The sequence below is a fragment of the Pyrus communis genome, chromosome 9 (genome assembly GCF_963583255.1).
Source record: "Pyrus communis chromosome 9, drPyrComm1.1, whole genome shotgun sequence".
Lineage (NCBI taxonomy): Eukaryota > Viridiplantae > Streptophyta > Magnoliopsida > Rosales > Rosaceae > Pyrus > Pyrus communis.
In genome coordinates this window covers 207,228-228,900 of record NC_084811.1, presented here as the reverse complement: position 1 = coordinate 228,900, position 21,673 = coordinate 207,228, and the positions used below count along the sequence as shown (strand labels likewise).

The 21,673-nt window shown below is 39.7% G+C and overlaps 2 protein-coding genes across 2 annotated transcripts; one reads left to right on the top strand and one right to left on the bottom strand.

Annotated features, from left to right (window-relative positions):
* Positions 1-1,122: 1,122 nt before the first annotated feature.
* Positions 1,123-4,629, bottom strand: LOC137745357 (AP2-like ethylene-responsive transcription factor AIL1). Its single transcript, XM_068485303.1, has 9 exons — positions 4,401-4,629; positions 3,899-4,307; positions 3,685-3,767; positions 3,469-3,477; positions 3,270-3,358; positions 2,741-2,814; positions 2,537-2,587; positions 2,269-2,345; positions 1,123-2,144 (listed from the first exon to the last, which is right to left on the bottom strand). Exons 1-9 carry the CDS (start codon positions 4,627-4,629, stop codon positions 1,123-1,125), a joined length of 2,043 nt encoding a protein of 680 aa, XP_068341404.1.
* A 13,442-nt stretch (positions 4,630-18,071) lies between these two features.
* Positions 18,072-19,146, top strand: LOC137745356 (uncharacterized). The gene is made up of 2 exons (XM_068485302.1): positions 18,072-18,185; positions 18,496-19,146. The coding sequence occupies exons 1-2, from the start codon at positions 18,072-18,074 to the stop codon at positions 19,144-19,146; spliced, it is 765 nt and encodes a 254-aa protein (XP_068341403.1).
* The last annotated feature ends 2,527 nt before the right edge of the window (positions 19,147-21,673 follow it).

Here is a 21,673-nt window from a genome sequence, read left to right as displayed (position 1 = left end):
CCATAGTTTTTTTTTTTTTCAAAATTAGAAAATGAACGTTTAATAATAATGTTAACCATAGTTTGTTGAAAGGACACGTGTCAGATAATGAGGTGTATGATGAGCATACACCAGAGTTCTAAATTTACAAACTAAATAATGTGTCCTCAATAAGAAAAAAGTGTCGTAATCAACACCTAAATAATAATTCAGTCATCAACTTCCTGTCATTAAGTTTACAAAATTTAATCTACACATTTGGTCTCCCTAGCATTACCCTTTATATAATCATCCATTGAATTTTGTTAAGGGTGCTAGAGAGACTAAATCTGTAGACAAAATTAACTAAATGACATAGAAGTTGATGATTGAATTATTACTTTAAATATTGACTAATGTGCTAATTTTTTTATTGGTAACACATCATTTAATTTATAAATCTAGTTTACCTAGCATTAGTCTTTTGTTGATTCATCGTGGAACTACTAACTACAAAAGTGCATGCATGCATGGATAATGAAATGTGTTTTCGTCGAATTCTCTTTCCAATTTATGATGAATATTTGTTATTAAACCTTGTTATTAAACATTGTTGTCCACAAAACGGCCAAAGGTGAAATAATCGACATTTCACGTTGTGTATGTTTTGATGATCTCTTACCCAAAACCCTACGAGAACAACACTTCCCAACTAATGTAACTGATAGTGTATAAATGCACGTAATTCAATTATTTTGGTCATCTCTTCACATAGAGAATCAGAGATTAATTTGTATGACACTCTACTAGAAGAGTTAAAACTCCATCGACCTTTGTATCAAATGTATGAAATACATGTGTTATTCAAAACTGCAAAGCTAAGTAGAGATGCTATTTCTGAATTCAGATAGACCCTTGCAAAATTTGCATAGAGGACCCTACTGCAAATTAAGTTAGTAACAAAAGACCAAATTAACAAAATGCCTATCTTCCCCACCTAAGTAGGTGATCATCATCTAGTAACTAGCACAGATGCAGAATGAAAAATCAAAATTAGGAAATTCGTTCCATATTTATACATCCTTTTCTTAATCCCCATCCTAATATACCAGACCAGTAGTACGTCCTCCCTTCAACCGTCCATCCATTTGAAATGTATACGCGTTAATTTGTGTCATTCCAGACTGTGAAAGGAGCCATATTGTTAGTAGATGTTGGAACTGCTATTGGCACCCAATTGTTATACTCGCTACTTCCCTTCGCTACGCCTACTGATGAAACTGATGATGACTGCGGCGCCTGAACCGGAAGATAATACAAGCTCTTTGCATGATTATAAGCATCCGCAGCGGTAGTAGTACTACTTGAGCCAAACACATTTTCATAACCTAGCGCCGCTTTCACCTGATCATGATCGGAACTGCCATCTCCAAAAGCATTATTATTATTCTCATGACCATTAGCTATAACCGTCCCCATAGGGATCATATAGCCACCGTGATCTCCGGCAGTAGTACCATTATATATGACAGAATTAGAACCTGAGCTATGTTCCATAGAATCCGTTGTAGTACTATTTCCCAGGAGGTTGACTGGCTGAAGGAAATTGTGGGTACTTCCCAACTGAAGTAGTTGATCATGATGAAGATCTTGATGATGATAATCTTGTGGCTGATAAAAGCTTTGAGAATTAGTGTCTTGCTCTTGCTTGCACCAAACCCTCTGCCCGCCATTAGAATTATATGGCACTGATGAGTAATAAGGCATCCCAAAAGGCGGGGCCACGGCCTGATGAGCAGCGGCGGCGGCGGCCTGGGTCAATGCAAGAGTTGGCCAGACGTTATTTACGCTCATTCCATGATGATCGCCATTTATCAGTTGCTGATGATATTGATCGTGACAATTACTAGTACTAGTACTACGAGTCATCATCATCAGCTTTTCGCGTTGATCGTCCGTCGTTGATCTGTGGTGTCCGTCAGCCAGTAGAGTCATCTCATGCTGATGCTGGTGATGTGCCTGCTCAACGTCTTTCAGTCGCTTCGCAGCACCACTAATAGGCAATGTGCTGCTCTCCAGAATCGACTTCACGTCGTATCTAGTCATGTCAAAGTTTGTTACTGCATTTAGTCCCCGGAATTTTATGGCTGCGATGTCATACGCCTCTGCTGCTTCCTCCTGAGTACCTATATATATATATGGAAATTCATTAGGAAATTATAAAGTAAAAAAGCTAGTTATCATCAGCACCTTAATTAATTTCAAGGTCAAATTAAAACTAACATTGCAGGAAAAAGAAATTGAACTTACTGAAGGTTCCCAGGTAGAGATCTTTGTTCCCTGCTACTCTTCCAATCCTTGCTTGCCATCTCCCATGCTGGTGGTGTCTGTTGCACATGCAACCAAATTAATTACATGAACAAACTATACATATGTAATATTTAGGGCTTACTTGTAACATGCATATGAATACCGATCTTTACATTGATGACTGAATGCTAATCACAATTGGTGCCTCCATGCATTTTCAAATCAAAATCATATTTAATTGCGTCACATGCATACTCTGTTGCATTACCTTGTTACTCCTCGATAAATGGATGCACCACGAGAAAACCCACTACTCTTCCTGCAGCAAGAAAATTCATGGAGTACATATAATTAAATCGGCAATTTCATTATAATTAATTGGCTCCAAAGCGAATTATAATTGATGGCATAGTTTTTAGATATGATGCCACTAGCTTCATGGTCATTTATATATTTGTATGTATTTACGTACCTTCGCAAAGATGCAACAAATTCCTGTCTTGTCATGTGCTTCATTTCGTCTACCTCTTTCTCATAGTTGCTAATCTGGTATTATTTCAAATTATCGAAAATATTAGAAAACTCAGAGGTTATCCATCTCATGATTATTAGATAATAATCAATCAAAGCCATGCATGCATCTATAACATCACAACGGCGAACAATATATGATTAATGATACTTAATTTTCTGGGATTAACTTGCGTAAATATTTGACACTTCCCTCCCTGTATATTAAGGATACTTAATATCAGTTGGGACTTGGGAGTGTATACAGTATATAGAAATATTTTTTAATATATAGTCGAAACACGTTCCCCAGTTTCCAAGCTAACCTAAGTGCGCATGTCAATATCAATGGCCCACATTGAGCAGATTTTGTTGCGCAAACAAAATAGGCAACGTGATCGATCGACATACATGAATCCTTTTAATTATTTGTTCGAATAGTGGGAACTCTTTCTTTAATTTTTTTTCTTTTTTTACGTTTTATAACTCACCGGGAAGTTTGTAGTGGTTGTGGTACCCCAATATTTCAATGCTGCTAGGTCATAAGCTCTTGCTGCCTTTTCTTCCTTGTCATAACCACCTATGGATTATGGATTTAATTAATTATTCAGTTTGATCATAGAAAAAGGGAGATCCGGAAAGGGGAAAAAATCATGTGAAGAAAGGCATTGACCTTTAAACTGTACGTACCCAGATAAACTGCAAATTAAAGAGGATTGAGATGGAAAGGCGGCCCAGATCAAGAAACGCACAAAAGAAACGCAGCACTATTAGTTAAAGAAAAACATGATATGCATGATGCGTCTTTAATTAAATAAATCAATAAACTAAACTTGAAACGAAATAATCTTATATATTTTTTCCTAAATTAAAGATCCAACAATTAAATTAAAATGGATTATGTACCTTGCCTTCCCTTCCGAGTTTGTCCCTCTCTTCGGCAACTATTATCCCACAAATGAGCTTCATATCTACCAGTCCATCTGTGCCTGTGTGTACGCATAGATTGAAAAAAGTAGACCCTTAATTATTTAAAACATTAATTAGACCCCCAAAATCCAAAAATTAATTAAAATAGTAAATGAAGAAATAAGATAAAATTATTTATTTATATAGTTACCTGGTTACACCACGGTATATAGAAGTTCTCTGCCCAAATGTATCAATGGACTTTCTGGGCACAGCCTCAATAGCAGTAGAAGTACTAGTCTGGCTATCGATCCCAGACTGAGTAGTGGTTACAGCGGCAGTCCTAATAATTGCCTGCTTATTATTATCTCGATCTGACGAACAGGTTTGATCTCCAGCAGTGGTAGCACCTGCAGTACTCATCGAAAGCGATAGAGTCTGTGCGCTGGTAGTACTAGCGGTAGTACTAGTACTTGTGTTGGAGACACCGATGCCATTGATATCGTTTTTGTTCATCTCTTGCTGCTGGGGTGCCGGTTGATTCCTCAGCCACGTCTTGATCATTGAAAGCCCAATATTCGAGCTGCTACTGTTGTTATTAATGTCCCCGCCTGGACCGTCTCCGTTGATGACATCTGTGGGACCGGCACTCTCTAATGGAAGCTGCAAAGAAGAGACGGTTCTGGAGAAGATGTAGTCAGTAGTATTAGTACTGGCAGTGTTATTATTGTATCCATGCGCAGAATTAGTGCTGCTCTGGATGTGATCGTGATGATCCGCAATGAAAGAGTGTCGGCCCAGGAAGTTTTCGAGCTTTGGCTGTTGATGATGACGATTATGATGGTTTTCAAGGTTTAGGGTATTGCATGAGTTACTTTTTCCCATCAGCATAGATAGGTGGTCTGATGTGATCTTGTAGTTGGTGCTATCCGATGAGTTCATGTTCCAATCTGCACCTGCTAAAATATGGTAGCTAGAACCAATTAACAATTAATTATTAAAATTTACAACTTAATTTTTACGAATGATGAAAACTAGCTCCAGGACACAAGAAATAGAAGAAAAAGTCATTCATCCGAAAAAGAAAAAAGAAAAAGAAATCAGAAACGAACGTGTTTGTATGGATGGAAGGAGGGGGGTAGACAAACCTTGGGAGTTGAACGCAGCTTGATGAAGCATTCCAAAAGATGGAGGGAGCTGGTTGAGGGAATGATGCTTAGGAGCAGTAGTAGTGGCGGATGAGTCGTCATGAGAATTAGTGAGATCAAAGCAGTCGCCGGAGGTATCGGTACCGGAGATTTCATCAGAGTACTTGAAGCCGAAGCGAGAGACTGGTGTGGTGGTCTGGTCAGATAAGTCATGAAGATCTTGGCCGTGCTGATGACGACGACGATCAGCACCCTCGGATATCATTGGATCAGTCGGAACTACTTCTTGAGGGGAAAGAGAGAACCCCAACCAGTTCATGGAACCCATCTCAAATGATTTGAGTTAAAGAAAAGAGATGATCAGACAACTAGTACTCCATGCATGAAGAAGAAGAAAAAGAAGATCAAGTGGCCAACTGGTTAAGGAACAACTATTGTTTAAAGAGAGAAGACAGAGGCTCCATTTCCATGGCGGTATGTGGGACTCATAGAGAGGAGGAAAGGTAAAAAATTTGCAGACCTAGAATCAATTGAAAATGACTATCATTTCTTCCTAAGCATTTATATACAAAGTTTTTAACACTCGCTCTCTTTCCTTTCCACTTCTTTCACACGTACGGCCTCCTCGACCTCTTACACATGTATAAATAATGAGCATTAAAGAGATTAATTGTGAGACCTACTCTATATCAAATTTTAAAGATCTGAATTGTTGACTTTGTAAGTCTCGATTCATATATCATCTTTGCAAAAAAGTCATTTGCGTATTTAATTATCACAATAAAATTTTATTGATTTTTATAAAACAAAGTATTCGTCAATTTCTTTGAACTCAATTAAATATGTGAAATATTTTGCAAGTATGATCTAAGAGGTGCAACTTGAAAAATAAAAGGTTCAGATCGTTGAAGTTCGATATGATATGAGTCCCACAACCATTCTTCATTTTAAAGAAAAAATAGATATCCCTTTCTCTTAAAAGTCTGCTATAAATGATAAACACAACATCCTTTTTATACGCTTCTTTTTAATTATACTCGTAAATTCATTTGATATATCCAATTCAATAATTAAAATTACATAAAGGTGTGTGAAAAGCTTATAAAATACAAGAGCAAGATCTTTTATTTGATTTATAAGATTAACGACAATAGGACGTTGGGGGTGGTGGGGAGCTGGGTGATACTATAATTTTGCATTAAATCTTAGTTAACTAGTTAATATCCAAAAACACAAAATGACGTATCGGTGGATTGGAATTTGGACTTTCTTTTCCATCTTTCGTCCTGATGAGATCCAATCATTTATTTGAGTCTAGCTTAGGTTTTCCACGTTACTTTAAATGAGTTAGATACCTATACATAAGAATTAGGGAATTTGAGTTTAATATTTATAATACTACTGTTATATTATTGTTAGTTTAATAATTGTGAGAGCTATATTCTAGAACCCAATCGTTTGATAGTATCATATTCATGAGTTTAATATAGTTTTATCACACTCAAAATTTTCAACTCATTGTAAAAATGTGATTTCTATATAAACTCAATATATTGGTGTCACACTCCCTTTTTCCAACCTTTTGTGAAAGATCTTAAAACAATAATATCACCAGTATGTTTAAGTACACACACAAATGAAAATCAGATGCCAAACGCGCTGAATAAGTTAACAAATCAATTCATACATTTTTTTTTTTTTTTATAATTAGACCTATGTATCAAGAATTGCTTGCTAAGTATTGACTGACAGATGAGAAATTAACAATACTAATAAAAAGGTACACGTACGAGAGTAAGAAAAAAAAAATTATTATTGAATTTGATTTTTAATATTTTAAATGAACTCCATTACAATTGTTTACTACTTAGAATGAATGTATAAACTAATTAAACCTTTTAGGTGTTCGTATATCCATAATTGGTAGTGTATCCATCAAGTGGAGCCTATTATATGTGGATGCTAGATAGTTCAAATTAATTAGTTGCTATGATTATAGGAGATTATGAGACTGGCTAACACATGCATGGGTCTCATATTATATACATACATACATATAGATATATATATATATATATATATATATATATATATTAATTAATATACATGCAGGCTATGACCATGAGTGCTCTCGTAAAACAAAGGGGAAGAGATTCCTTCTCCCACCAAATTCTAGGGATCTAGAGATTCTGACTCTTAAAATTTGATCCAACGGCTACAAATATAGAACCTCTCTAAAAATTATAATAATTGTAATCATTTAATCAAATTTCAAGAATCCGGATCTCTGTATCCTTAGAATTTGGTGGGAGAGATCCGGAGGGGATCTCTTCCCAAAACAAAGTAGTCACATATATATATATATATATATATATATATATATATATTACATTGTTCCGTTCTTGCAAGCTGTCCATGACCACATTTCCTTTTCCACTTGTCCTCTTGAAATATATTATCTTTGTTAATTCTTGTAAATGGTGAATTGTTTTGGCATATAATGTTTTTTCTTCAACTCATTGTATTTTAAGTTCAAAATTTTTTTTCTTTAATCTAGATTAGAATATTAATATTTCTTTTCAATAAAGAAAAAAGTATATATATTGGGTCCATGTTTAATGTTACGATTTGTTTTAGCTGTTAGATACAATTTCTATACAACGCCTGTTAGATATTCTATTTTCAATCTTACCCATTCATTTTTCTTATCATTTAATACTATGTAGCATTGAAGAATTTTCCATATGTTACATGTATTGGGTTAATAATCTCTCTCTCTCTAACTTTTCTCATGTGACGCATGATCAGTATCTCTATTAATCCAATCCTTCATACCAAACAAGGCCTATATGTGTACACATCAATTAATATCTCAAAATTCATTTAATTGGTGCTTCTTGTAGGAAGCAGTTCAAATATTTTTTCCAGAATTAACTTGCATTTTTATTTATAATTATTTTCTAAAACTTTTTTTTTTTAAAACCCTTTCAGTCATTTAAAAGGATTTTCCAAACGAGTGTAATCAACGAGATATTCTCAACCATTTGTGGGAGAGGGATGCTCTCATGTCTGCTCTCTAATCTTGGGCGACCCATATGTTTCAGTCATTTCTCTAATTGTTCACTAAAAGAAAAAAAATCACAAAATTTTTATGCTTTCTTTTATTTTACCAAACCTAAAATCTCTCCCTTCTCTTCTCTTCTCTCACAAAATTCACTTACTTTCTTTTATTTTTTCTTCAACTCATTAAATTTTAAGTTTAAATTTTTTTTCTTTAATCTAGATTAGAATAGGGAATTATTATTGGCACTCCAAAAATCTCATTTTGCACTCCAAACTTTCTATAATTAGAAAGAAAAATACACTTGTGATGAGTGTAGGATGAGATTTTTGGAGTGCTAATAACAATTACCTTAGAATATTAATATTCTTTTCAATAAAAAAAAAGTATATATACTAGGTCCAGCTTTAATGTTACGATTTGTTTTAGTTGTTAGATACATTTTCTATACAACGTTTGTTAGATATTCTAATTTTTCATCTTACTCATTCATTTTTCTTATCATTTAATACTACGTAGCATTGAAATTTTTTCCATATGGTGCATGTATTTGGTTAATAATCTCTCTCTCTCTAACTTTTCTCATGTGATGCATGACAGTATCTCTATATGTCTTTCTCTCTTTAATTTGCTTGTTGTGAAAAACCTGTTCGTACGTAGTAGAATCTCTCTCTAGCAATATCCCCTTCCACCAAAGCTTAACTTTTCTTTCTCTCATTTTTTTTGGTACTATCTTTCTCTCATTTTCGTTTCATTATGTTTAACTGCAATTAGCATTGCATTGCCCTGCCGCTGCCTCTGCCTCGGCCTATGCCTGCAGCACATCTGCCTTCTCTCTTTTCTTCTTTTACTTTCTGACTCTGAGTCTCTGCTGCTTACAAACAAATACACCCATAACTTTTTCACATCCAACCATGTCACATTATTTAACTATATATTATCCCCTCGTCCTAATCATAGATCTGCTCCCCCGGCCCGCTTCAAACGGGGGTCTCTGTATCTCTTTGTCTACCTTTATCTACTATCTCGCCATATATACTTATATCATGTATGCATATATGAATATGACTCACACGCTTGTAAAAAAAAAAAACAGAAGAAAAAGAACACTGTTAGTTTGATTAGTGCAGAAAATTAGAGAAAGTTAGGCAGAGATATGGGATGAAATCCTCAAGTAGTCTTAATTATTGTATAAGGAATATATATATATATATATAGTGAAAGAAAAACAACAATATATGTGTATATGGCATGCAGCCAGCTAGCAGAGATATTGTATGAGAGAGAGGCTTGAAGCCTGCACCCCCATGCGAGGACATTAACCCTTGTCTTCCGGGTGGGTCTGCGACTCTGATGAGTTTGATTATAATTTCATTCTCTTTCAATAATTTAGTCATTTTTGAAAGGGACAGATCGATTGCCAGAAAATCTAACTCCTATTCCTATACTATATATATCTCTCAATTATACTCACTCAAGCTTTCAAGTCCATTTCTCTCAGATATACACTTCCCTTTCATTTTCAGTGCTTTTTGTCAATTCTGCCTCGCAGTCCCCCTACCTCTCCTTATTATATTTTCCACTGAACTCCATGGTATCATTTTCTTCATCCTGCACGTACGTACGCATATATCTCCAATAGAAATACACGAAGAAGAGTATATTCTTAGATATATATGTACAATACGTATATATATATATATACATATGCATGTATTTTCAAAATTTGAAATTAGGGTTAGGGTGCAGAGAGTGACAGAGTGAGAAAGAATGAATAAATAATTAAAGCGGTGGGGTGGGTGGGGTGTAGGTGGTGCTGAAAGGAAGAGAGAGAGAGAGAGAGAGAGATTCACCTCGAAAGCTTCGAAAAACACCTTCCTATAAGTTTGACCATCAAGGAAGGAAGGAACCAAAGACGGTAAAACGCATGGCCCTATACCATTTTTAAAAAATAATTTATTTTATCAACATAAGTTAACAATTATTAATCAAAGTCTGTTACCACCGTAAAAATTTAATAAAAAGAAAAAAAGCTCTCGGTAATCTAAATCATCATCATTCCTAACCTTACCTTTAGCCCCCTTCTTAGACAGAGAAAATCATGTAAAGGAAATTTTAGAGAGAGAGAGAGAGAGTATGACTTTTGACCTAGAACTACTGAGCAATGTGGCAATCTTTTGGTTAGGGTCGGCAAAATGACAACGCTAAATAGAGCATTATTTATTTAGTATTTGAACAAGAACGGCTTAAATTAGTTTTCAAATTTCACCGTCTTTTGTTTGAAATTACTGTTAGCTCCCCGTGGCCATGTCGAGTTATCGACCCATTGCCCACCCACGAGTTAAGTGAAGTGAATTACAATGTATAGTAGTCAAATATTGCTCAAGTACTTTAATTGAAGACATGAAATACACATGGCAATGGCAACACACCAATATCAACATATGGCTTCCATTCAATTGTACTCCCTTTTGGATGCCGCGTCCACTTCCACATGTACAGTATGCTCAATGTTGATTTGCTGTAGCATTTGTTTATACTTATCGGAATTTTTTATGACCACCATATTGAGTAGGGGTGGGTCTGAAATAAAATACAATGAAAGCCCTGCAAAAAAGAATACAAGAAAAATCTGAAAAGATTATAACAAGAAGTGAATAATTAGGCATGTCCCAGTCTTTGTGATTATAATTAAGATGACACACACATTACAAAGAGGTGTTTTATTGTCCAAAATCTCTGTGCAACTTGTGAGTTTGGAGGACTGAGATGAATTTCTGGTCTTTGATATTTATAACATAATTAAGTACGTGCATGTGTACTTTGTATAGACATAATCGATCATTACAGATTATAACCAATCATGAGATGACCTGATCATGGAGTAATAGTCGTGATCATATGGAATACATTATACATGTATGTATGCCGACCGGTAAACATATTTGCTCCAATATAGATATGCTGAACTGCGTTCTAATCTGGATGTGGTGAATGGTGATTGCGAATTTGCGATAAAGCAAAGCATGGGTTACGTTACATGCATTACTTGTATCCATGGCCTTCACGTTTCACAATTCAGAGCATGCAGCAAAACATGCTGAAGCCCCAAAGTAATAAAACTTTATCAGCAAAACGTTAAAGAAAACATATATAGAGCCATAATTTAAAAATACTTATATACATATTTGTGGGCTAAGAGTAAGATTAAGAGTAACTCTCTATTATGATACTAAACTACATGTGAAAGAAGCCCAAATGCACAAGAAGCCTAAACAGAAATGACTATTCAAGGAAGTTCATTATTTTCAGCAACTGGCGTAACTTAAATCATTATCCTCAATCAATATTAAGTTACACTACAATCTATGCGCATATATTGTAGCTCAATTGAGTCATGTAAGTGCCTTTTGTATTCTTTCTTCTTCTTTTTCAAGGAATCAAGGAAAAAAATTGAGAGCGATAGAACTTAATTAGAATATGAGCATTTCCAACCATGTTTCTTATATTCAAGTTAAAATTTAGTCAAAATGACTATAAAATTATTTTCGAAGTCATTCTCAAGATTTCAGAGAGTGTTATTGATTCACTACTAAGTACATTAATATGGTCTTTTCACTTAAATTTTACCATATGCACAACTTGACAAGCGTATATTTTTTATCAGAAACGAACATTGGTGTAATTAGGATTGGAACTTTTCATTGTATGGTGCACTTTATTATGCTAGAATTCGATGTGGGATTTTTAAATTCTTCAACAAAACCTCTCACGTGAGACCACATAGTGAGCCATAAGTGCAACCGATTCCACTTCGATGATGAATTTTTTTTCCCCTTGTAATTCAAAGCAAAGGAAGTCAAGGCAAGACCCCAATACTTCAAGCAAGGGAAAAAAAAGTAAAGTCTCACAAACTTATTAGTCAATCAACCCGCTATGATATTCTGTTAAAATTAGAAAGAGATGAGTTAACGTTTCACTGTTAATAACATCAATGTTGTCCATAAAAAAACGTTCATGTAATTAAAAGTAAAACTATTCATTGTATATTATACTTTAATTTATCAATTTAATTTTGCGGATGCCATAGTTAACATGTATATGGATAGTATACATGAGGAGTGCGCGTACAGAGGAAAAGAGAGTTAAATATTAAGTCGTTACTTTCCTTGAAGAGTGAGGGCAAGGGCAAGGTTAAGTCGGGAGTTTGGAGGGCGACAGAAGCACGAAATCAAAGAAGGGGAAGGCAAAAGATGTAACAGGTGTTGCTCATGATGAAACGTTCTTTTTCTCCTTTCTCTCTCTCTCTCTCTCTCTCTCTCTCTCTTCCCCCCCCCCTTCTCCTTCCTATTCTTTCTTTTTGTTTGTTTTGTGATGGAAGTTTGATTTTTATTATTATAAATATTGGAAAGAGCGTGAGGCCAAATTCCAAGAAGCGGAGGTTGTTGAATTAGAAAGTAAATGGGCCCTAAATATCAAAGGAATGAGAATTTTTTTCCATCTATCTCTCCTCTGTGAGAGCTTTCTCTCCACCGTGAGAGCCTTCTCTCTGCCGTGAGAGCCCTCCTCTGTGAGCGTATTTCTCTTCTTGGTGAGAGTCTGATCGAGCAACCTTGAACACACGTCAGTTCCTGGTGTGAGAGTACTTGCTTCTTCGTGAGTTCCGCCCCTGTGCGTGTGATTATAGGTTAGTGTTTCGATCTGTGTTATGTGCTTCTCCGGTCAAGCTTTTGGGCTTTGATCTACTGGGTGGTGGGCAACTGAGTCTCTGGAAGCAGGGAGGTTGGTGGAGAGAATGCCTAGGGTGACGGATCGGGATTGGGATTCTTCAACCAAGGTCGATCTACCCCGCGAGGGCTGCAGGGGATGTTGAGCTGATCTGAGTGGGGGGTTTGATTCTGTCAATTTGGATTTGTGGTCTGTGCGTTTTGGGGCTGCAGATGTAGTGAGTATTACCTGGGGCGGTGGGCTGCTATCATACTGGTAGGAAGTAGGGGGGATGCTGTAAGGGTGTATGGTGACGGTAAGGGGGTGCGGCGTCTCAATTTTAGGGTAACTCTCTCTTCGATGGGCACTGGGGTGGGTTGGGGTTTTATCAATTTAGGGTGACTCTCTTTGGGGGTACTGGGGTGGGCGCTGTGATTGGAGTGGGAATCATAAAGTATGTCAGTCTGGGTTGCGGGGGCTGGGTCTGTAGGTGGACAGGGGTGGGGTTTCATATTTTGACAATTTCAGTATCGAGGGTGATGGGGATTGCTGGGGTGATCCGAGAGAGGAATGGAATGAGTGATCCATCTTGAGGGTGTGTGTGTGTGTGTGTGTATGAGTGGGTGGTTTCTGATTATGGGAGTCTAAAAAGAGGACTGGTCTTTCGGGCGTATGAATGAGGTCTAAGCCTCAGAGAGAAAAATGAGGCCGATGGATGAGTAGTTTCGGTAGAAAGGTCATACACTGCCTTTGAGACTTTTGATGCCATCGATCTGCTGAGACCTTTGATTATTGCAGGGGTGATAACTCCGATCCACTTTGGTTGGGGAGTGGAGGCTGCAGCGATTGGGAGGAGTGGTGTACCACCAGTAAGGTTGGTCGATTGGTTGCATTGCTGTGGATACCATAGTTGTGTTGATTTTTTTAGCCGAGTTGAAGAAAGGGATTAGCTGGTATACTGGGTGGCTTATAAGTGTGGTCTGAGGTTGTTTACAGAAAGTAAAGGTTTCTTCTACGTCTCAGGCTGGGCGAGTGGGGCAGAGGTGTTACAGTGTGATGGCGACTAGTGGGGTGGATGAACTGGTGGTTCAACTGAACCAAACACTGGAGTTATCAACTATGGAGCAGGGAGTTAAATTGGTTGGGAAAGTATTTACGCAGAAACCAGTGAACAAAGGGGAGTCAGGAATATTCTTAGAGCGGCTTGGAAAGAATTGGGTGAGGTGGAAATAAAATGGGTAAGGGAGAATGTATTTATTATTGCGGTCAAAGATGAAAATGTGGCTTCAAAGATCATTGAGCAGGTCCCCTGGGCAGTGATGAAGAAGGTGTTCTCGGTCGTGAAATGGCCTCCGGAGCTCGCCTTAGAGGAGTTGGAGTTGAATGCTGTTCCATTTTGGACTCAAATAAGGGGAATCCCGCTGGGCTTAGCCTCTGTTGAGAATGTTCAGCGTGTAATCAAAGAGGCTGGGAAATTTATAGTCATGGAGGATCCCGGACACGCTCGTGGATTTGTACGAGTAAGAACCTTAGTTGATACGGAGAAGCCATTATTCAAAGGTTGTTGGATTCGAAGGGAGTCAAATAAGGAAACCTGGGTGGAATTTCGGTATGAACGGCTTCAAGATTTCTGCTACAAGTGTGGACGGATTGGGCATATCAATACAGAATGCTCCGCTGAGATGCCTGGAGAAGGGGAGGTAGCGTATGGAGAGTGGATTAAGGCGCCGCCGATAAGAGAAGTGGTGATACCAACGAGAGTGGAGTGTGTGGGCAGGGGGGAACGCCGGCAGGCTGGGGCGGTGCGCGGACCGGGTATCATGTCTGCACAGAATCAAGGTAGATTACGGATGTCAAACTCACAAAGAATGGAGAGTAATCAAACCACTGAGACTGGGGGAGCATCTCAGAGTCGTGGCACAGGTAAAAAAAATGGCGTAGAAGAATGCGGGGGGAGGGAGAGGATTCGTCTTCCTGCTCTGAAATGGAAAGCATCAAAACAGTGGGTGAAGGACAATCGGGCGATGTCCAGGGGGCAATGACACTCTGTCCGCCCAGGGTGAGGACCCAATCTGGGGCAGTAAAAGAAGTGGGGAAGCACAGGATTTGGTGCTCACTCAAGCTCCACAGAAGAAACTCAAGGGCCCGGTTACAGAGGAGAACTGCCAAGGTAGGGAGGCAGAGATAGGAAGGAGGTTAAACAGCAAGGATGGAGGGCTAACGATGGAAAGAGCGAACCGTACGGCGGAGGAAAATAAGGAAGAAATAAGTGAGAATACTGGAAGACAGGATGTAATGGAAGGGGGGTCGGACTTTGATAAAGGTAGAATGGTGACACGGAAGGCGGGCAAGTGGGCTCGGGGCGGTGGCGGCTGGCCTTCAACAGCCGCAGGCCAGCCATGAGTTATATCTTCTGGAACTGTCGTGGGCTAGGGTCGAACACGACAGTCAGGGCTCTTCATGGGCTTATTCGCAAAAAGAGACCCTCTATGATCTTTTTATCGGAGACTAAGATGAAAGATCATAGAATTCTAGGGGTGAGGAGGAGGTTGGGTTATGTTCATGGCTTTGATGTTTCGCCAGTTGGAAGTTCTGGAGGATTGAGCTTGTGGTGGGAGGACAATCTGGAGGTTAATATTATCTATTCGTCCAAGCATATTATTGATGCTGTGATGAGAATTAAAGGGCAAATGCATTGGAGTCGGATTACGGGTGTGTATGAAACGCCGTATAGAGGTGAGAAAAATCTGTTTTGGGAATGGATGGTTAACCACTTTACCCCCACGGACATTCCTTGGATTTGTGGCGGGGACTTCAACGAATTCTTGTGGGATCATGAGAAGTCTGGTGGAGTTGAGGTTTTGTACAACAGGCCTAGGTTCTTAGAAGAGTTTATGTCTTCCTCTCAGTTGATGGATTTGGGTTTCAATGGGCCGGCCTTTACGTGGAGAGGGATGAGAAAAGGGGATTGGGTGGAGGAGAGGTTAGATAGGGTCATGGCGAATGAGAAGTGGCAGCAACTCTGGCCGAACTCCCAAGTTATGCATGACACGGTTTTATCATCGGACCACTGCCCAGTTATTCTTATTTCCAATATTGAAGGGCAGAAAGGAAGGAAGATGTTCAGGTTTGAAGCGTATTGGGTCTCGGAGGAAGAGTGTAAGAATTTGGTGGAAAAGTGCTGGGATCGGCGGCATAATGGCAGCCCTGTGTACAGGTGGGTGAGATCTTTAAACGATTGCCGCTATCGTTTAAGCAGGTGGAATCACACTAAGTTTATGGGGCGAGGTAGCAGGATCCATGATCTTCTTTCCCAGTTAGATTTGCTCCAGCGGGACTGGGGTCCAAACTATGATGAGATAAGGGAAATATCTCGGCGGATTGATGAGTTAAGACTCCAAGAGGAGAGTTATTGGTGCCAGCGATCGAGGGTAAAATGGTTGAGGGAGGGGGATGCTAACACTCAGTTTTTTCACTCTTCAACCCTTCAGAGGCAGAGGAGAAATAAGATAGTGAAGCTTAGGGATGAGAATGGGAACTGGGTGGAGAGTCCGGCTCAGGTGCGTCAATTGGTGGATAATCACTTCACTTCAGTTTTTAGCTCGGCAGGGGATCGTAACTGGGGGTCGCTCCTAGATTGCATTAATCCATCGGTCTCGCCAGAAATGAATGAGGCGCTAATTGCACCAGTCACGGAGGAGGAGATAAAGGCGGCGGCTGGGAATATGGGAGGGCTGAAGGCTCCTGGCCCCGATGGTTTCCAGGGGATATTTTATCAGACATACTGGGAGATTGTGCGGGAGGGTGTTTCTGCTTTGGTTAGAGATTTGATTCAGGATGCTGCGGGTTCGAGTTTGATAAATCAGACTCATGTGGTGCTGATTCCCAAAGTCCCGAATCCGGAAGTTGTGTCGCAATTCAGACCGATTAGCCTGTGCAACTACTCGTACAAAATTCTATCAAAGATTCTTGCTAACCGGTTGAAGGTATTATTACCTAAAATCATCTCTCCTTCTCAGAATGCTTTTGTGACGGGTAGACAAATTCAGGATTGTATTGGCATAGCCCATGAGATGTTTCATTATCTGAAGGGAAGGAAAGCTCGGAATAGATTTGAAATGGGGATTAAACTTGATATGCAGAAGGCGTATGATAGGGTTGAATGGGATTTTTTGGATGCGGTAATGGAAAGAATGGGTTTTTGCAGTAGATGGAGATCGTTAATTAGTGGTTGTGTTTCGTCTGTGAAGTTCGCTGTTCTCCTAAATGGGCAGGCTGGAAAGTCCTTTGCTCCCTCGCGGGGTCTCCGTCAGGGGGATCCTCTTTCTCCTTATTTATTTATCTTGGTGGGGGAAGTTCTTTCCAAACTGATTCAGGGTGCGGTTGACCAAAGGAGGTTGGAGGGTGTCAAGATAGGTGGATCCGGACCCGTGATTTCTCACCTCTTCTTTGCGGATGATACCCTTCTGTTTTTGCGGGCTGATATGAAAAATTGCGGGAATTTAAGACATCTGCTGGACAATTTTTGTGTGGCGTCGGGGCAGAAGGTAAATTTGGAGAAATCCAGTGTATTTTTTGGGGCTAACGTTCCGAAGGTGAATGCTGAGCAGATGGGGAACGCCCTTGATATGAAGGTAGTAATCAATCCGGGAACATATTTGGGGGTCCCTACCATATGGGGTCGGTCAAAAAAGCGTGGTCTTGCTTATGTAAAAGGAAGAGTAATGGAAAAGCTACAAGGGTGGAAACAAAATACTCTTTCCCGTGCCGGTAAAGAGGTTTTAATTAAGGCTGTTATCCAAGCTATCCCGGCATACCCAATGTGCATTTTCAAATTCCCAGCCACTGTTTGTAAGGAATTGGATGCGTTGGTGGCTGGGTTTTGGTGGGGATGCAAGGAAGGAGCCCACAAGATTCACTGGGTTTCAAATGAGGTTTTGGGTTTGCCAAAAGACATGGGTGGTTTAGGCTTCAGAAATTTTCAGGAATTTAATGATGCTCTGCTTGCTAAACAATGCTGGCGTTTAATCACGGAACCGGATTCGCTATGGGCTAAGGTGATTAAAGCTCGGTATTTTCCACATAGCTCGATCTGGGATGCAAAGAAGGGGGCGGGCCTCTTGGGCGTGGAGCAGCCTCATCTGTGGCAGGGACCTGATTAGGGAGGGCTCACATTGGCAGATCTTGGGTGGTCAGGAGGTGCGGGTGTGGCAGGATAGGTGGCTTCCATCCTTGCCCCTTGGACACCCGGAGCCGGTTGGCCAGGTTGCGGTTACTCCCAGTTTAAGGGTCAGTGCACTTATCTGTCTGGAGTCGGGGCGGTGGAATATTAACTTTTTACAGCCTTTCATATCGGGGAAGGCTATGCAGGCGATTGAGGAGACGCCTCTTGGAGATTTAAGTCGTAAAGATAGACTTATATAGGATACGAGTAAGAACGGCTCTTATTCGGTCAAGTCAGGATACAGATGGCTGCAAGGAAGATCGCTGGCGAGAAGGGATTTGCGTCGGCCTTCTGTTCGTGGGGTTCCCAAAGCGTTTTGGAAGGTGATCTGGAAGCTGGAGGTGCCCCCCAAGTTACGGCATTTCTTGTGGCTTACTGTTCATAATTGTCTTCCTACTCGGGAGGCACTGTTCCGACGAAGGTCCTCTCAAACCTCTTCTTGTCCTATTTGCTGCTGCCATGATGAAACCATTGAGCACATTTTCCTTTCCTGCTCTTGGGTTGAGCCAATTTGGTTTGGAGGGGCATTGGGTTATAAAATGGATCGTCTTTCTCTCCCTTCTTTGTCGGACTGGATTCAGGGGGTTTTCTCTCCAAATTTATGCAACTCTGGAGATATAATGTGGAGACAATCTTATATTGTTTTTACCTGTTGGTGCATTTGGAAGGCTCGCTGTGATTTTGTTTTTAAAGGGGTGCCCATTAACCCGTTAAAGGTCCTGGCTGCTGTCTCTGCGGCGGTGAGCTCGTTTATTAGTGCAAAGACAAAGGATGGGGATAGAGGAGGGGGTGACGGAAGGAGGAACATTCAAGTTACGAGATGGTGCGCTCCGACCTACCCTTTTGTGAAGATAAATGTGGATGCTAGCTGGTCCAAAGCATCAAAAAAGGGTTTTGTTGGATTGATTGTGAGGGACATGGAGAGTAAGTTCGTGGCTGCTGCGCGGCATCCTATTACTGCTCCTTCTGCTGCAGCAGTGGAGGCTTCTGCGTTGTTGCACGGGTGCAGGCTCGGTGCAGAGCTGGGTGTAAGGTATGTAATTCTGGAATCGGACTCCTTGGATGCGATTAAATGTCTTTCTAGCTCGCTGTCTATGGGTAGTTGGGAGGCATACCCGATGCTGGCTCGGGTTAAACAGTTGGGGGGGGGGGATTTCTTTGATTGCCGATGGTCTTGGGTGCCACGGTCTGCTAATGGCGTGGCTCACAAGATTGCATCGATTGGTTTTTCGGAGATGAGTGATGTTGTTTGGGTCGTTAGGCCCCCATCTTCGTTGGTCTATGTATTGAACAATGACGGATTACCTTGCCCTCATTAATGGGTTAGGGTGGTGATGGGGGTGACGCCTCTACTTGGTGGAGGGGTCGGTGTGGTTTATCCCTTGACACTGCTTGGTATTGTTATTATGTTTGCCTCTCCGTAGGCCTATTTATGATATGGTATTTGGTTTCCAAAAAAAAAAAAAAAAGAAAGTAAATGGTAGAAGAGAAAATGAGAGAATAGTCAAGATTCTGCCGTGCTGATCCCTGCCTGACCTGCCTGGAATAATACTTGGACCTGGTTACTATGCCCGCTCAGTTTCCGTACATTCTTATTTTCTTCTATTTGTACGATCAAGATTAAGACACGTTAATATTTTATATCATTATTACTTTTTATCTTATTATCTTTATAAAAAAATCAATATACAATATTGATGTGACCTGATCATAATAACATAAAATAAAAAGAAATAGGAATGTATAGGAAATAGAAGGCCATGAAAGCCGGGTCCATAATACTTACTAATTGATCAGTCTGGGCTGAGGATTAGTCATCTCATATTCATGCCCGCCCGCCTGCCTACCTGCAGAGAGAGAGAGAGAGAGAGAGAGAGAGAGAGAGAGAGAGAGAGAGAGAGAGAGAGAGAGAGAGAGAGAATAGTGTTGGAGTTGGCACTGTCCCATAAATGCAAAAGGGTTGTGTAGGCATTGAGGTAAAAGGATTTGTCCTCGAATGACACAAGGGGGATCCCCTTGGTGCTTTTGTTGGGGTTTATTATTTCACTGCGGGGAGCCTGAGGGAGAGGTACAATCCGAAATAAATATAAAGGGTAAATTACATTTTACTTTTTTAGATTTCAGGTTGATTTTAATTTTTTATAATATCTTTAAAACATTTCAATTTAATATCTCATAATTTCTATAAAACATTTCTATAAAATTTGTAGATTTGATATCTCACAATTGTTTTCTCATTAGATTTTCATGTTATGTTACCGATATGTCGATTTAATAGTAAATTTTTTGGGTTTTTCCTGCGTAGCTTAGGTGGAAGGCAAAGAAGACCCTCTTTTGAGAAGTCCGAACCATCAATGAGATACCATTTTGGAAGAGTTAGAATTATAACCTTGTGTCAAGACCTACGGACAAAGGGAGACGTGTTTTTTCCAAATATTTTACGTGATCGTGAAAATAGCAAGTTATAAACCATTCGAAGGTGAATTTCCTATTTATTGGACGAAAGTTTTTTTTTTTATAGGACATTCAAGCCAACAACTTTAAAACAAGTAGAAAAAAATTAGCGGGGTCCTAACCATTTACAAAACGGTCTTCTGCCCCTAAGAATATTTCCAAAAACTCCTACGTGAAATTTCAAAAGCTCACGGTGTGACGAACATTAAAAGAAATAGATTTTATGATAGTTTTTGCAAAAAAAATTACAAAACCAATTAAAATCCCACATTTTTTGTGAACATTTTGAATTTTGTATTTTCACAAAATATTTTGTGTGAGCATTAAGAAAACGTTACAAACCATTTGTAATCGGTTTTTTTACCATTTATTGAGCATCAAAATTATTTTAATAAAATATTTAAACCGAAAACTTATAAATAAATAGAAAAATTGGCCCAAAACATTGCTAAAAGGAAGTTCTACACATAGGAATATGTCAAGAATGTTCTACGTGGAATCTCAAAATCTCACAGTGCAGCAAAGATGAGAAGAAATAAGCTTTATAATGGTTTTTTTACAAATTTACAAAACTGATTAAAAATTGTGAGTATTAATGTCACATCCCGGCCCGGGGGGGACCACTTCCCGGACCCACTCCACCACCGTAGCACAATATTGTCCGCTTTGGGCTTACCATTCCCTCACGGTTTTGTTTTTGGGAACTCACGAGCAACTTCTCAGTGGGTCACCCATCATGGGATTGCTCTAGCCCCCTTCTCGCTTAACTTCGGAGTTCCTACGAAACCCGAAGCCAGTAAGCTCCCAAAAGGCCTCGTGCTAGGTAGGGATGAGAATATACATATAAGGATCACTCCCCTGAGCGACGTGGGATGTCACAATCCACCCCCTTTAGGGACCCAACGTCTTCATCGGCACACCAGCTCTGATACCAAATTTGTCACATCCCGCCCTGGGGGGGGACCACTTCCTGGGCCCGCCCCACCACCGTAGCACGATATTGTCCGCTTTGGGCTTCGACCATTCCTCACGGTTTTGTTTGTGGGAACCCACACAAGAACTTCCCAGTGGGTCACCCATCATGGGATTGCTCTAGCCCCCTTCTCGCTTAACTTCGGAGTTCCTCCAGAACCAGAAGCCAGTGAGCTCCCAAAATGCCTCGTGCTAGGTAGGGATGAGAATATACATATAAGGATCACTCCCCTGGGCGATGTGGGATGTCACAATTAAGGAAAGGTTTAAGGCAAAACTGATTAGCCCACAATGTTTGTGAAAGCAATAGAATTTTGTATTCTGGCTAAATAAATTGTGTGGGCATTAAGGAAAATGTTATAAACCATTTGAAAGTAGTTTTACCTTTTATTGAGCATCGAAGTATTTTTTATAGAATAT